At 50.7% G+C, this 15,277-nt stretch overlaps 4 protein-coding genes across 4 annotated transcripts; all 4 read right to left on the bottom strand.

The window, feature by feature from the left end:
- Positions 1–481: 481 nt before the first annotated feature.
- Positions 482–7,314, bottom strand: BO83DRAFT_215636 (protein kinase RIM15). The gene is made up of 2 exons (XM_025526764.1): positions 6,324–7,314; positions 482–6,254 (listed from the first exon to the last, which is right to left on the bottom strand). The coding sequence occupies exons 1-2, from the start codon at positions 6,891–6,893 to the stop codon at positions 645–647; spliced, it is 6,180 nt and encodes a 2,059-aa protein (XP_025390642.1). The 5' UTR covers positions 6,894–7,314; the 3' UTR covers positions 482–644.
- A 1,161-nt stretch (positions 7,315–8,475) lies between these two features.
- On the bottom strand, positions 8,476–10,260 carry BO83DRAFT_396854 (uncharacterized protein; the record flags this gene model as incomplete). Its single annotated transcript, XM_025533161.1, has 11 exons — positions 8,476–8,586; positions 8,644–8,907; positions 8,989–9,049; positions 9,093–9,126; positions 9,209–9,313; positions 9,455–9,615; position 9,637; positions 9,708–9,815; positions 9,896–10,003; positions 10,154–10,178; positions 10,240–10,260. The coding sequence occupies 11 exons, from the start codon at positions 10,258–10,260 to the stop codon at positions 8,476–8,478; spliced, it is 999 nt and encodes a 332-aa protein (XP_025390641.1).
- A 1,152-nt stretch (positions 10,261–11,412) lies between these two features.
- BO83DRAFT_215620 (uncharacterized protein) lies at positions 11,413–11,692 on the bottom strand. The gene has a single exon (XM_025526763.1). It carries the CDS (start codon positions 11,630–11,632, stop codon positions 11,453–11,455), a length of 180 nt encoding a protein of 59 aa, XP_025390640.1. The 5' UTR covers positions 11,633–11,692; the 3' UTR covers positions 11,413–11,452.
- A 721-nt stretch (positions 11,693–12,413) lies between these two features.
- On the bottom strand, positions 12,414–14,491 carry BO83DRAFT_424782 (GMC family oxidoreductase; the record flags this gene model as incomplete). The annotated part of the gene is made up of 5 exons (XM_025535174.1): positions 12,414–12,460; positions 12,510–13,011; positions 13,065–13,947; positions 14,003–14,032; positions 14,106–14,491. 5 exons carry the CDS (start codon positions 14,489–14,491, stop codon positions 12,414–12,416), a joined length of 1,848 nt encoding a protein of 615 aa, XP_025390639.1.
- Positions 14,492–15,277: the final 786 nt, after the last annotated feature.

Raw genomic sequence — 15,277 nt, 5'->3', positions numbered from 1 at the left:
AGATTGTTTGAGCGGGGTTCTAATCTCAAGAGGGTTGGTCGGGCTGCAGATCACTATTAGCCTACTATGTGTGATTATGAAAGGTTGACAGAAATATAATGTGAACAGAAACAGGACTAGGCTACAGTATATAATAGACACCTGGACTGGTATGTTTACTGATGCACAGCAGCTAGAAGAGAAAAGCTGGACTCTTTTTTTTTGGGAAAATCTGGTACGTATAGGTACACACACACACAATTTTGCTCTCAAGAAGAGGAAAATTTCAGAACAAAGGAAATGGGATATACGCCTGGATGATGAGACAAGAAGAGAGTAAGTGGAATAATGAGCAAGAAAATGAAAGCCAGAACGAGAAATCGACAAATGAGTGGAACTCAGACAGCCTGGTTGAGACGACAAACACTCCCAAACACCCGCTAGCCTTAAAACGCGTGTGAAAAATGAAGCAATAGGAAAAGGCAGCAAAAGAAGAGGAATGTATTTTAACAGGTGCAAAAAGAACAATATGTCGTAAGCATGGAGTGATATAAGTCATATAATCGCACACAATAGCGGACTGTACGTGGACTCTGTCCAACGCATGTCACACTGAATTGCAGTCTTCGCAAAGTCTACCTTGATAGTAAGATGGTGTCGGTTCTTTATATGTCGGGTTGAGAATGGGTGGAACCCAAGTATGGATGGGGAGAAGGTGTATGTAATGGTCGGGGTGTGGCATCAGCATCCAGATACCGGTCAACATCAGTTTCTGAACCATATTCCGGAGCCAAGTTGTCCCCGGTAGTCTTGATGTAGGGGGTTTCTGGGTCGTCTCCTGAGGGTTCTGACTCTCCGTCTTTCGTAAAAACGATAGGGGGTGTGATATGCCCAAGTTTAGGTGTTTCGACGCTGGCCTCCATGGCCTGTGTATCTGAAGCTTCTGTCGTGTACGGTGATGTTGACCGATCCGAGAAGATTGCTGGTATGTCCATTTTCGACCCTAGCTCCACGATGGGCGAATGCTTGGGGCTGTAACCTTCAACGGACCCAGCAATCGCCTCCTCGGGAATTGAAAGGTTCTCAAGACAGCTCTCCAGACTTGGACTGTGCGGAGAGCGAGTGCCAGTGCGTTCCTCGCTGTAGTCACTGGCGCCGCCGCCGGAACCTCCACTGCTCCGTCGCTCCAACGACTCCCGCTCTCTCTTGAGAAGCTCCTCGCTTCCACTGACAACGCTACCCCTGCTATTGGTTCTCATCATCTCTATACCTAGCTTAGAGCCAGGGCGACGAGATCTTTGTTGAGGGCTGCTGGATCGTGTCTGAGAATTTCCGAGCTCTTCATCTTCATCATCGCCAGACTCGGCACACTCGTAGCGCTTGCGTTCCAACGACTCTCTCTTCGCCCGGATCGCTTCACTGGATCGCTGTTTGCGAGGTGTAAGGTTTCCAGACGAGTGAACAGTGGGTGGTGCTGAAGACGCGTGAAGTAGGCTTGGGAAAGGCACTGCATCCGAGCCAGATGTGGAACTGCCATCCGTCGCTTCTTGTACACGAGTCACATCTTCGGAAATCCCGAGGCCACCTCTATCCTGTTCTGGTTCTTCATTGTGATGACTCACGATGACAGGGCCGTCATCTGGTTTGATTGACTCCGTATCGCCAAAGTAACTGCTGACGATAGAGTCCTCTCGACTGGATCCTCTGTAAGAGCTAGAAGGCACATGTGCGAACCCCGACGAAGCTGTTGAACTCGGGCTATGCTCGGCTTGCGCAAAAGCCTGGCGTATCGTAGAAGGCGGAACACTCATTGACTGGGAAGGATTGTAGTCCTTTGGAGGCGGCTTCCACTGACAGAACCTACACAGTGCTTCCGTAAATTTTGTCAGGGTTGGAGGCTTCTCAATGAGCGCGTCGAAATGGTGGGTTTCTGGAAGATCCTTAAGGTAGCCTGTAACCGCAATGATTGGAGTATGCCGATTCGCACTACGCGTTTCCCGCACCATACGCGCGACATCGGCCCCAGTTACCTGGGGTAGCTTGAACTCCGTCATGATAATGTCGAACTGCACCTCGCTGAGAGCGTAACGCATCGCTTCGTTACCGTTTACCGCCGTAATGGTACGACATCGCAGTTTCTCAAACAGGCGTTCCATCACTATGCGAGAGACTGGATGATCTTCACAGATGAGCACGTCCAAGGGCCGGAAGAAAGGCCCATCGGGGAAATTGATCTGTGACATGCGCCTTGAGCTTTGACGGCGGCGCTGTACTTTAAGCAAGGCTTTCGTGCGCGGATCCTCATTGTCTGACGAGGAGGGCGAAATATCGAATAATTGGCTGCGGCGTTTGTAATGGCCCACGGCATACGTTTCCTTGGCTAGAGATGATGAGAGGTCCCCGTCCTGGGAGCCGATGGTTTGTGATCTTGCTCGTGAGGCAGGAGCACTGCCGTGGCGCTGTCCAGAAGGTGTCTTGTCAGGCGAGTGAGCCGTGGCTCGAGGGGGCTTTATAGGAGACGATGATGCGGAGCCGTGCTTGAGACTTGCCATCCGACTTTGATCGACACTTGCGGGCTGAGAGCTTCCGGCAGACTGCGAGTTATTAGAAGATGACCCGGACGTCTTTCTGCGCTCGTGATTTTGACCGGTGCTAAATTGAACAAGAAGCGGGGACGAAGGCTGAGAGGGACGACTGGGAGACGAATTCGCCTGGCTCATGCTTGAAGGGGACGAAGGCCGGTTGTTGCCTTTGGTTTGAGACAAAGTCCGCTGTAGGGGCATCGGTAACGGGCTGCCCTCCAAAGTGGGCGGTGCAGGCTGCGTGGGGCCTTGATCCTGGCCACCTTGCGCGTGTCCCTGTTGCTGAGAGCCGGTGGGAGGAACGTGACGTTGCTGTGCTTGCATTGCCTCCTGGCGTAGCTTTTGAATCACGTCCTTGTTGGCCTTCTCGAGCATGGGAAGATTCTTGAAGGCAAAGTTGCCAAAGTCATCGGCCATTGTAGGCTCGCTCAGCCTCCTGCTACGTGACTCACGCACGTGAGGTGGGATGTGCAGAGGCATCAACGGTCGCTTCATCGAGTTTACATGAGAGCGGACTTTGAATAAGGCATCATGAGGCCGATCTTGGGGGTATGCGCCAGTGGTTAACGGCGGTTGAGGTGGGCTTGCATCTTCCAGTTCTTCAGCAAAGGCTTGAAGCGTGGCGCCACGAGCGTCGAAGTATTCGGTATCTTCGGGGTTCTCAATGTTGGGTACAAACTGCGCTTTGTCCTCCAGTAAGGTATCCCAGTTGATATCAGAAAACCAAGGGTGGCTCCGGATCTCTGCTCCACCATTTGGGTATTTCTCATCCACATTAGCACCTATCCGTTCACGAGGGTTCATGGTCATGAGCCTGTTCACAAGATCAATAGCTTCGGGGGAAGCGTATTCCTCAGGTTCCTCCGGCCAGTTGATCCTGCGGTGAAGGATGTTGTCGAAGACCTCATCTGGAGTTCCAGCATTGAATGGCGGATAGCCGAAGAGGAACTCAAACATAATGCAGCCCAGGGACCACCAATCACTCATTTCATCCTGACCAACACCGTTAATGGTTTCCGGGGCCAGATAATCTGGTGTACCCACAAACCGCCTGTTATGGTCCTCGGGGTCAAACAGCGCCATTAGGGGAGGCATCATTGACTGCTGTGGCGGAGTACTGTAGGAGAAGGAATTGCTCATTGTGGGTTGAAGCGGGTACAAGTGAGGAGACTCACCCGCCTCGCTTTGGCTCTCCTCTTCGGGTAGTTGATGCTGATGGTGGTGTTGGTGTTGGCCCGGGACGGGCACAGGCATAGTCCCGGAAGCTTCACCACCCTCGTTGACAGACAAAGTGCGGAACATGGCATTCAGACTCTCGCTGGCGCCGCTATCGCTACGGTAACCGGACGCTCGACGAGAAGTCTGCCGACTGAGTCCGCCCCCTTGGTTGAGGCTGAAGTAAGATGGTTGGGGGATGCTGCTAGCAACATCTGGCGTGATCAATGGTGTGGACCCTGGGGATCCACTGCCTTGGAAATCGAAGGAGGCCGATCTGGAAGATGTAATTGACGTTGCTCGAGGAAACGAACCCTGCTTCAGAAGATCGGGTGCTGGTTCATTGTTCATACTCTTGAGGACGCGTTTTTGACGCCCAACAAGACCCATGCGTGACAGTCCGAAATCAGTCAGCTTGAGATGACCCGTCTGATCGATGAGGAGGTTGTCTGGTTTGAGATCACGGTGAACGATACCCCTACCATGGAGATGTTCGACCCCGAGGACTACTTCCGCAATGTACTTTTTCGCCCAGTCCTCGGGCAGTCCACCAAGAACCTTGACAAGCGAAGCGCAATCGCCGCCGTTGAGATATTCCATTACCAGGTAAAGGTAGTCCTTGCTGGAAAATGTCCAATAGAGCTTAGCAACAAAATCGCTTTCGCCTTGCCACATCATAATCGCACGCTCCGCCTTAACATTGGTGACCTGATTCTTCGCGACCATGTCCGCCTTCTTCAACACCTTGATGGCAAAGTATTCTCCAGTTACTTTTTTCTTGGCCAAGTATACACTTCCAAAGGCACCTTTGCTAATTGGCTTGATGATCTCAAAGTCCTTGATCGACGGCGGTGCTGGTCTCGGTTGCGGGTGGCTGGCGGATGACAAATGCGGTGAAACGGGAGGCTTTACGATATCGGAAGACGTTGCGGACGATTGACGGCGATGATGAGGGTAGTGGATTTGTGCCAGCTCGATCGCATTTGCAGAGGGAGATACTATAGGTGACGGTAGGCTATCGGCGCCGCTCGAAAGACGAGCCCGGGGCATTCGCAATGGTGAATGTGGCCCGGATACCCTGGCCGGAGAATGTTGTCTGCGAGGTGAGCTAGAAAGACCTGGAAGGACTAGACTCCTTCGCTTTCTGTCCATACTGCGGTCAGACGAGGGCGAGTCGGTTCGCACGGCACCGGGGAAAGCAGAAGAAGGAACGCTGCTGTCACTGTTATCACCAGCATCCAAATCTATCAACGAGAGGCCCCGTCTGGATGGCTGCGATGTCCCTAACACCCCGGCGATACTCTTGTGTGATCGGGGTGTGGGACATTCCATCGGGCTGTTCGACCCAGTCGACACAGCGACTGAGGCTTTGCCTTCGGAGGAGTGGTTGGACTGGAACCGGTCGGGCGAATTGCGCATGGACATGGTTAAAGCGGACATTGCAGGCGGTGCTGTAGATTCGCGCTTCCCTCGTATTATCGGGCTACTTGCAGTCACGGCGACTTCGTTGTCTTGGGGGGCGTCATCGTCTGAGGCACTTGAGTCACTGAGCTGGCCCGCCGCAATTCGCTCAGCTTTAGTGAGAGCCGCGGTGATGCACTCCTCTACCAGTATTGTGTATTCGATGCGAATCCGCTCGGCATACTCCACAATTCTTCTATGGCGGATAACCGCATCGACTTTTGCCTTGGCGACTTGTTCGGTATCGGTGCATAGGGCCGCGAGTCCTTGCTCCTGCTCTAGTGTATTAGAGCTGGGTGACTGCCACTGGAGAACCTGCGAGATACGAGATTCGGACTGCGGTGACAACGTCCGAAAATCATCACTGTTGTCCGCGCGAGACTCCTTGATTACAGGCATGTTGATTTCCAAGGCAGTGTCACAAAGGTCAAGGATCAATTCAACGACGCGAGCTAGCGGACGCCGCACTGCGAATGATCGAGCGCGAGTATGCCCGATTCCTGAGGCCGAATGATCTCTGGATCGAGGCGGCGTGCCAGGAGCGGAATTAGCACTAGAGACTGATCCGGACGACGGTGCGGAGGCCGCTGGAGATGGCCCAATTGGTAGGCCTTTGTACTCGGGCTGGGGTGTCGGCGGGGGGTTGCTCTCCCCGAGTACCAACGGCCTGCTTTGTCTGGCTTCTAGAGCATCTAGCACTCTGACGATAGCATGACGGTGCTCGTTGAGATTCTCCTGAGCTATCTGAACATCCATCTCGGCCCGATGCTCCTGTAGACAAAGATCCGAATGTTTCTCAAACCACCATGGTGTGATCTGACGTTCACAAATACGACACAACACAGGGTTTGGAGCTGGATGCTTCGAAGGATCAGGCTCACTAGCAGCAGCCTCAGCTAGAGTGGTCAAGTAATTTGCCAACACTTCCGCTCCAACACCCAAGGATTCGACTAGCAAAGGCGGAAGGTCGATGGTGACTTCTCTCGGTTCCGTAAACGGTCGCAACATCCACATGGTCTGCCAACGTAGAGAATAATGGTTAGTCTATATCACGCATACCGGGCATCGACTGTTGCGGTGACTTACATGTCCAACTCCGTCGGCAGTCCGATCAAACACCATAATACCTTGTCCTTCCAGATGAAGGAGGTCATGATGCCGGTCCTCCTTCTCAGCCGGGGCTTGTGCTTCTTCTGCAATGTCGGTCGCTTCAGTGGCTTCATGCTCTGGTTCCGCAGGTCGTGGCTCTGGCGAGTACTTCAGGACCGAGTCGGGGCCCATATGGACTGCAAAGCGAATAAACCGACTGCGGGAGTCATCCTCCTTCATGCTCTCTATAGCATCGTGAAAGACGTTCTGGTTACCGACCACGATCTCCGATATCATCCGCCCCTCTATTGACACCGGTGACGTGCCCACGACCTGTTTCCATGATGGACTGACCCATTTGACGCGACCATCAAGATCCAAATCAACGATGACATTCAGGGTTTGTTCCGCCGCTTCCTTGAGATCTTCACGTTCCTGTCGCATGTAATCGACGCTGGGGGAGCGAGTTGGAGAGAATCTCGGATCGATACTCCGAGCTTCCTGCCGCAGGGCAGTCACGGCGGGAGGAGCGAGGTATTGAGCATCATCTGTGCCATTGCCCGCCATGCTGAAAAGGCGGAGCCGACAGGAATACCGAAGACTGCCCCGAGGGGAGGACGAGGGGAAGTCGAATGACTGAGAGGCGTGGGGTGTGAAATCAAGCGAGAGAAATTATACACGTTGAGCAGCTTCCAAGCAGGACCGTCTGCTAGGCAGAGCGGGTGCCCTTTGATTGTTGGTTATGAATGCATCCGCAGTATTAATTGGCCATGGCTGAATAGCGGGGGACGGTGATGACGAGACAGCAAACAACCCTATCGCAACAAAATAGACGGGGAAGTGCACTCTCTTTTTTTTTCGTTTTTCTGGTGATAGAGAGGGAACAAAAGATTTCTTTTTTTTTTTTCTAGATAAAGAAAGAAAAAAAGAGAGGAGTATCTCGTGATCACGTAAGGACAGAGGAGGAAAGCGAAACGAAGAGGGAAAAGCGGCTATGCGGGGGAATGGCGCGACGGAGCGTCAACGCGAAGCCAGGGTGACGATTGACCGAGTCAACCCCCGGAACGAGGTCGACTAGAAGCAGGGAATAGTCGGGGTTGGTGAAACCAGACAGCGCTGGAGGAATAGCGACATAGAATAAACAGAGCAGCGGGAGGGAAAGGAAAGCCAAGAGGGAGGGAAATGGCGAGACGAACAAGAATTAAGGGCGAAAAATAGATGGGAAAAGGCACAGCGACAGTGAGTGGGAAGACAAGCCAGCCAGCCAGCAAACCTCAGGAATGGCAGCGTCAGTCCGTCGTACTAAGAACGTGAGAAACGGCAAGTTTACCAGTCTTTACCCGTTTGGTTTCCACTCAGGCAAATCACACGCCGCCAACGGTGACTGCGGGTCTGTGCGGTACCGTTCGGTATGGTAAAATTGGCGGGAAAAGCAGCAGCGCAAGACTTTCGATCAACGATTGACTTTCAAAAGTCCAAACACTTTCTCAGGAAAGAAAGTCTTCGGTTGAATGGACACAATCTGGATGGGGGTTTTAGGTTTCCCGCCTGAAACCATCGTAGCTCCAAAAAGGCAGGGGAGGTGCTGGTCGTCTGGTTCTGATTGCCGATTGAGAGACAGTCAGAAGCCGTTCCAACCGGAAAATAATACTTTGTAGTTACTATGTACGGAGTTGATAACATGATTCGCAACGAGGGTTTCCAAAGTTACTCCGTCTTCTTGCTGTCTACTTTGTAGTATAGCAGTATAGTAAGTAGTACACTGCGACTGAAGTTACTTTCATCACTAATACCGGCAGATTCAATTAATCTTTCTTACTTTTTCGCTTCCCTTCTCTTCTTTCCCCTCTCCTCTCACCTCACCTTCCCTTCTGACACACGGTGCATCTAGTAGTCTTAAAAGTCTTTCCGTCCGGGATTTCTTACCGCTGGCTAAGGAGTGGTGGCTCCATCTGCAAGGTGCATTAGGGTATGGATCACAGTCCATTAGACCTCTCAGAGGAGCCGCGGTGGATGCCCGGACACACCCGTGGTATAGGCATCTAGTCACTAGCTACATCTACTTAACTGTACCTAGCTGCACAGTTATCTAGGCGCTGCTCCAACATGCGCCAGAACCGCCCATCATCTGCTGGTATTATCGTCGACATTATCCGACGGACAACTTCCATACGTCTGTTATTCGCTGGCCATCCCCCAGCTCCCTCTCCCTCACTCTAGCAACGGGGCAGTGATTCATCCTAGTCCGATGCTGCATCCTCTCCACTCGATTAACAAATCGAATGCTTGGGGAGATATTGAATGAATCCCAACACACGGCTCGTTCCTCAGGACATTCTCCCCTCTCATTTGTTGTGGCCTGACGATTATCGGTCGCCATTAACATCATTGCCGTCATCATCACCCAGGAACCAGCAGTGGCCCCCCTCCATTCAGAGACAACGCAGCATTGCCGACCTCGTACTTTCCCGTGGGTGAGATAGCGGAATTGCTTTTCTTCTTTCCTTTCGGTCTCGATCCCTTCTGGAGGGAGGTCAGTCCGAACCACACACGACAGTATCCGCAGCCACTGAGCGCCACTCTAGACCCCGTCTCAACGGTCGGGCCATTTCTATTTGGCGCATCTCTTCGATGGGTTTCTGTTCTCAAATTCCTGTGCAACCGACCGTACTCTCCTCGCCCCTTCTAACATGCAGCCGTCAGAATCTAGAAAACCCTGTAGACTGAACTGGTGCAAATTTTTGTCACCCCGGAAAGGATTCTTACGAGTGAATGCGACCCGACGGCGTACGTGTGTTGCCTGCAGCGTCACATTTGCGCCCATAAATTCAGAGGGCCGACTACACCAGAACGTCACCGCCCGGGCGAAAGAAGTTGAGAACCAAAATGGTAAATAATGGCAAAGAACAAGAGTCTCTCATCTGCGTCCGCCGTACCATGGATCAAGCTCCCCCAGACCCAGCGGATAAGCTGCTCACTTGACTCCCCTTCGCCCCCCATAAGATACATCATTCGATCCGGGACAGGGGACGCTAGAAGCCCGGATTCATCTCCAGCTAAACTGACTAGGGTTCCGCTGGTAAGCGAGGCAGGTTGTCTGCATGTCTGCAGTTACACGCAGTCCGGACTGCGGTCGGCCATTGGCCCGTGACAGATCATAGTCTCAGCCCTGGATTCCGCGCATTCGTTCGACTCAGTTGTGGAATCCACTAGATACCATCTTAGCAGTATCGGTTTGTTATCCCTTCTGCGATTTGGTGGGGATTGACCGGTAGCAGTCAAATTTGTACTGAGGTAGTATTGTTTTTACTCTACATGTCACTCCGGTTATGACCCAAAAATGGTAAACCCAGACTCGTTCGTCATCAGGACTCCTTCCACGTACTCCCCGATGGAGGATAACACCAATCGGTATATGATAGAAGCTGAGGTGGATGTTTCTGCGGGGTAAACCAGGTGGGGAGGTTTCAAAGCTGATTGACGGCGTGGCTGGAGACCAAATGCCATCCATGACCGCAAACGATCCCTTCTTTTCTTTTTCGGTCCGCCTTTGGTCCTCCTGCTGCTACCTATCAGACCAGTAACGTCCTTCGGCTCTGCTTGACGGCTACGCAATAATATCATGATGATGACAATGATGCGCTGGTTGGCGATCCACCCCGTTTCACCTCCATTGCCTCAAAATCTCGAAAATGGCAGCCCTGAGGACCTCCCAACCCCTGGACATCGCTACAAGCCAATGACGACCGTATCCCTGGTTGTATTCTCGAATTATTCTATCGCCATCAGCCAGACATCCGAATCCCATGGGTCCCAGTTTCTTCCACACTGCGCAACTGTGAGGATCACCGTCTGCAGGTGGCGTAGGCACGTCCGGCCTCCCGTACATGGAATTCGATGAGAGTTCCTGCACCTCCCACATCCGAGACTGCATTCCACCGTCAATCCTTACCGAAGGGGCCAAGGAATATGAAAGCAAAGGTGGACCAAGAGCAATGATCGGCCTTTTGTCTGTGGAGGAAACAACTCCCTCTCCACACTCAGCACACAAATTCCTCCCTCGTTTGAACCACTTACAAGCTGACACCAGTAAACCCAAAAAATGTTACTTGCCTGTTGAGATCGTCGAACATGAACAAAGACATGAGAGGGAGGATGACAAAAGTACTAACTAACTACCATGATACTTCCCTTAAACTAACCAACCATATCTCCCATCCCCGCACACAAAACACGCATGGACGGACATTGGCCGATCCCACGAGATCATCTGACAGGGGGTTCCCAACCTAAATACGGACAGAGAAGCATGGGAAAGAAACTCAGTCCAGTCAGTCAGTCACTCCAGTAACAGTAACCTTGCTTACATACCACACCACCCCATACAATGTTAATGTGTCAAAACCAAAACCAACAAAGTTAACATTCAGCCACCTCCGCCTCCAAAACCAAGAAATTCTTTCCTAAGGTACCTAGTACTTACCCAAACTAGCAAGACATCTGTTTGAAAACTAGAGAAGCAAAAACATTAAAAAAAAACAAAGTGAAGATGGGTCCACGGAATCAAAGGACCTGGAACCCTACCACCTCATCATAGATTTTGCACGGGGAGAAATATATACATCCACATACACCGCACATATTACTATATAGCTCGCTCTCCATTTCAAAGCCAGGGGAAATTCCCGAAAACAAGCTTGCTTTTTAAACACCTGAATGTAAAAGACGTATACAGTTTTTTTTTTTTCGTCTCATAATCATGGCCTGATCTTCTCTTCTACGTGAAGGCCGGTGGGATGGCCTATCTAGACCTAGACAATAATTTACCAGCATGTCACAACAACTACCATGTGATAGAATCTGAATTCTTAATTTTACGTTTTAACACAGACATTAGATGGCGTCTAGACCCTCCCTAGTAACGCCCACAATAAGCCCCCATCCATATATTTCCGTACTAATCCATCCATACCACAGTACCTAGATAGGTTAAGTTCTAGTAGTTACCATAGCAGCGATCAGCCAATCTCCATAAATCCATCCATCCATCCATCCACGCGCACACACAGACACACACACACACACTATACCATCCATCACCATCTATCTTCATAGCCCAAAATTACTTACCTTGTTCCGGACACATACATACATACATACATACATACACACCCCAATAGCGAAATCTCCCCTCCCCAAAGTAATTTCCTCTCCAAATCCCAAAGTACTGCTAATCCTCTCCCCATCCATCCTTGTTTCCATTCGTGCATTTGCACATGCATAGTACATACACTTACCACCCCCATATATATATATGCTATATATGTATGTATGTACTGTGTATGTATGTTTGATTTGCCATCCCCATCCCCAGCCCCCCCTACATCATACACATCATCCCCACCCATCCTATCACGGCATATACATAATTACAGCATACATATACATAAAAGCTAAAGCATGGGGTGTAGAGGAGAAAAATGAAAAGTAATAGTAGTATATATTTCGCCTTGCAAGGGGGCGGGGGGGGGGGGGGGGGCGATGTTGGGTGTGATTTGGGGTAGATAGTACGACTTGAATTATCTGTGTCGGTTCTGGTTCGCATTCTGGAAAGTGATGTAAGTACATGAACGGGATAGAATAAGGTAAGTAGTACTTGTGATTTGTATGTACTATTTGTGGATTATGATGATACTTCCTCTGGATTCTGTCTCTTTGTATCCGGGGAGGTCAGTGTTTCTGGGGTATATGGCACGGTAGTAAGAGTAGGAAGGTGGAGTTGTTGAAGCATGGTTTCAACATTGGGGTTGCTTATGCGTTTAGTCGATGCATGGTTGGTCCAATGACGTGGATTAATGTAGAGAGGATCATATGAAAACTGGCTTCATTGAGTTTACAGGATGCAGGAAATTCCCTCCGCATTAGAATTGTAATAATTTTAGCGTGAAAGAAGGTTTATCCTTAACAATAGCAGACTTCCGGATTGCAAGCCTGAGCACGAGTGTGCGTATGGAATGATAGTGACAGAAGTCACTTCTTAAGAATAACATTAATGATAATGACAATCGCAACACGTATCGAACCAATTCAGTCCCAGCATATGATATCAGACGCGATCTTCTCGGCAAGCATGTCTAAGGCTGTCAGCAGCGAATAGGAACTCAGACACTGAAGGCCACTTACAAACTACCGATTGGGGATGTCCCGGAGGCAGAAATGGGAACGCACTGGCATCGACCACTCTCAATCCATCAACACCGAATACTCGTGCCTGGCTGTCAACCACAGCCATTGAGTCATTGCGCACACCCATCTTGCACGTACACGAAGCATGGTAGACTGTCATAAGGGTGTCCTTGATCACTTCTAGTATCTCCGAATCAGTCTGGAACTCTTCCCCGGGAAAGTATTCTTCCCCGTCAATAATCGGTTCCATCCCCGGACTCTGGAAAATCTCCCGATTTCTTCGATAAATCGCAACAGCCACTTCTTCGTCTGTTTTGGTTGCAAGCCAGTTGGGATTGATTATTGGCAGGTCGTCTGTGTCGTCTGAAATAATAGTGACATTCCCGCGGGATGTGGGTGCGACTAATGCTCCGGCGATTGACGCATACTGCGCCCCATCTTGCGGTTGGTGTTTAATAGGATCAGAGAAGTCTCCAAGATAGAGAGCCACTGGAATGTACTTCAAGGGGTCCAGTGTTAGCCATGCTCGAAGTCCTCGTGCAGAGAGCGTACCTCTATCTCAGGCCAGCCAGGAGGGAACCAGGATAGATCCCGGATCGTCTCCTCGGAGAAGTGAGACCGAAGTTCATCTGGGACCTTCTCAAAAGCCAAAAAATCAATTCCCTGGGTTGTTAGTGGACCAGTACGGTTCGCTAAATACTGGACGACTACTTCAGTCAAGTAAAGAAAGTCAGTGGCAATCCTGGTGCTTGTTGGAAGCGCAACTCGGTAGGCAGGCCCGAAGAAAGCATGATCCCACATGTTTTGCCCTACTCCGGGAAGGTCAACAACAACCTCAATACCATGCTCTTCCAGCGCACTAGCTGGACCAATTCCAGATACCATCAGGAGCTGAGGGCTCTGGAATGCCCCGGCTGACACTATGACTTCCCGGGTGGCTCGCAATATATATATCAAGTCCCCAGTTCTTACTTCCACCCCGGTAGCTCGCCTTTCTGTGTTGATGAGTATTCTCTTTGCCATTGTCTTCTTGTACAGTGCAAGAGTCATTAGACGTGGTATCGGAGAGCTTTTGAAAGCGGCCTCTGAACTACTTCGGATCTTCTTGTGTGGGTCGATGGTCAGAGCACAATATTGAGCGCCCAGTAGGAACCCGCTGTTGAAGTCCTCGATCTCCGGAATGCCTACAGACTCCATCCCGCGCTTTATCCAGCTCGAAAACGGTACGGCGAAGTCAGGGTAGGATACCTGCAGAGGCTCGCCCCGTTCATCAAACGCACCCAGGTTGAATGATGCTGTGGCATTGCTATGCCGTATGTCGTTGTTGGGCGGAGTGAAGTTAGCCGTGCGTTGGAAGAAAGGGAGAATTCGGTCGAAAGTGTAGCTATTGTCGTCCACGAGCTCAGCCCATTTTTGCATTGTCTCTCTATTCGGCCTAGCTCCAATGTCAGTTCTGCCCTCCGTGAACAGCCCGGCGAGTGGTTTCGAACCTTTGATAAACCATCATATTAGAGCCTGTCCTGTAGAGGGTCAAGACAATTAGTGTTGCCCATATGGAAATGAACACGAAAGTGAGAGAAGAAGTGAGCTTACGATCCCCCCAGACATTTGCCTCTGGGGTAATGAAGGTCACGATAGTTGGCTCCCGGAACACTGTAGGCGACAAACCGCCAATCCACGGGTGTCGAGCTGTTCACATCGCTCCCTATGCCTATGATCCCAGCTCCTGGAACCGCAGCTAGGGGATATTTGAGCTCGTAGAAGTCTCCCGCCTCAACCAGAGCTACTCTGTATCTATGTTGTGCGAGACGAGCTGCCAAAGTTAAGCCCCCAGCCCCGGCACCAACAACCACGTAGTCGAAGGAGGCGTCTAGCCCCGGGACGCCTAGCTCGGCATCGTCCAGATAATCTTCCGAAAACCCTAACGCAGTGGTAGCAATGGCCAATAGGACAAGTGTCCAGGTCGTAAAGGAAGACATTCGACTAAAGCACATATGATGAGAGCAAGCGTTTAGCGAAAGAACAGGCCTTTCAGGCATCCGAGGCATAATCCTGATCGTTAGACCTATCACTGCATCCCACTGAAGACCACGGAATAAGTACACACGGAATCTCAAAAAATAAGAGCGACGAACGAACTGACTAGGAAGAATTGCGCGGTACTTTGGGAGAGATGTAGTTGTATCACAGCGGGGGATCCATTGGTTCCTGCCGGATGAGGAAAGAATATACAGGTGAATGACCTGTTCCTGCGCCATGCAGTGACATCCAATAACCAATGAACGGTATCGATCCGGTCAGGTATAGCATGATCATTTCATCCAGCATCTTGCCTGTTATTCAAGAGGCCGATGACACCCATATTTGCAAGGACAAAGACAGCCAGCGCATTCTCAGAGCCAAAGAATCCAGACCTGATGCGAACTGCGACTTAAGCGCACTGCATATTGACACCAAATGGTTTCCTTCAAGTCCTCAGGTCCCGTTCAACCTCATCGTTGGTGATATTGTGAGGTTCAATGATCATCCCTCCCTCCATGGCGACGATCATCCCCCATATCACAAGGAAGATTTCGCATCCATGCTGGTATTCCATTTCTTCACACGAGCCCCGTAACCTTCTGTCGGCTTCCGATGCTCCAATCAGCAGCGAATCAAGTCGGCTCACATCCCAGTAGGGGAGGGGAAAGGAACCGATGATATGGTGCAGGATGTGGAACCAACACGAAGGTTCAATGTATGACAGAATAAGGGAAGTTGATTTG

This window comes from Aspergillus eucalypticola (genome assembly GCF_003184535.1).
Source record: "Aspergillus eucalypticola CBS 122712 chromosome Unknown BO83scaffold_6, whole genome shotgun sequence".
Taxonomy (NCBI): domain Eukaryota; kingdom Fungi; phylum Ascomycota; class Eurotiomycetes; order Eurotiales; family Aspergillaceae; genus Aspergillus; species Aspergillus eucalypticola.
This window is presented reverse-complemented; position numbering and strand designations above follow the sequence as displayed.

Bases quoted from the DNA above. Each gene is read 5' to 3' on its own strand.
- BO83DRAFT_215636 (XM_025526764.1), bottom strand. From the start codon at position 6,893: ATGGCGGGCAATGGCACAGATGATGCTCAATACCTCGCTCCTCCCGCC. The intron at 6,255-6,323 runs GTAAGTCACCGC...CTACGTTGGCAG, and splicing joins CTGCCGACGGAGTTGGACAT to ACCATGTGGATGTTGCGACC.
- BO83DRAFT_215620 (XM_025526763.1), bottom strand. From the start codon at position 11,632: ATGGGGGTGGTAAGTGTATGTACTATGCATGTGCAAATGCACGAATGG.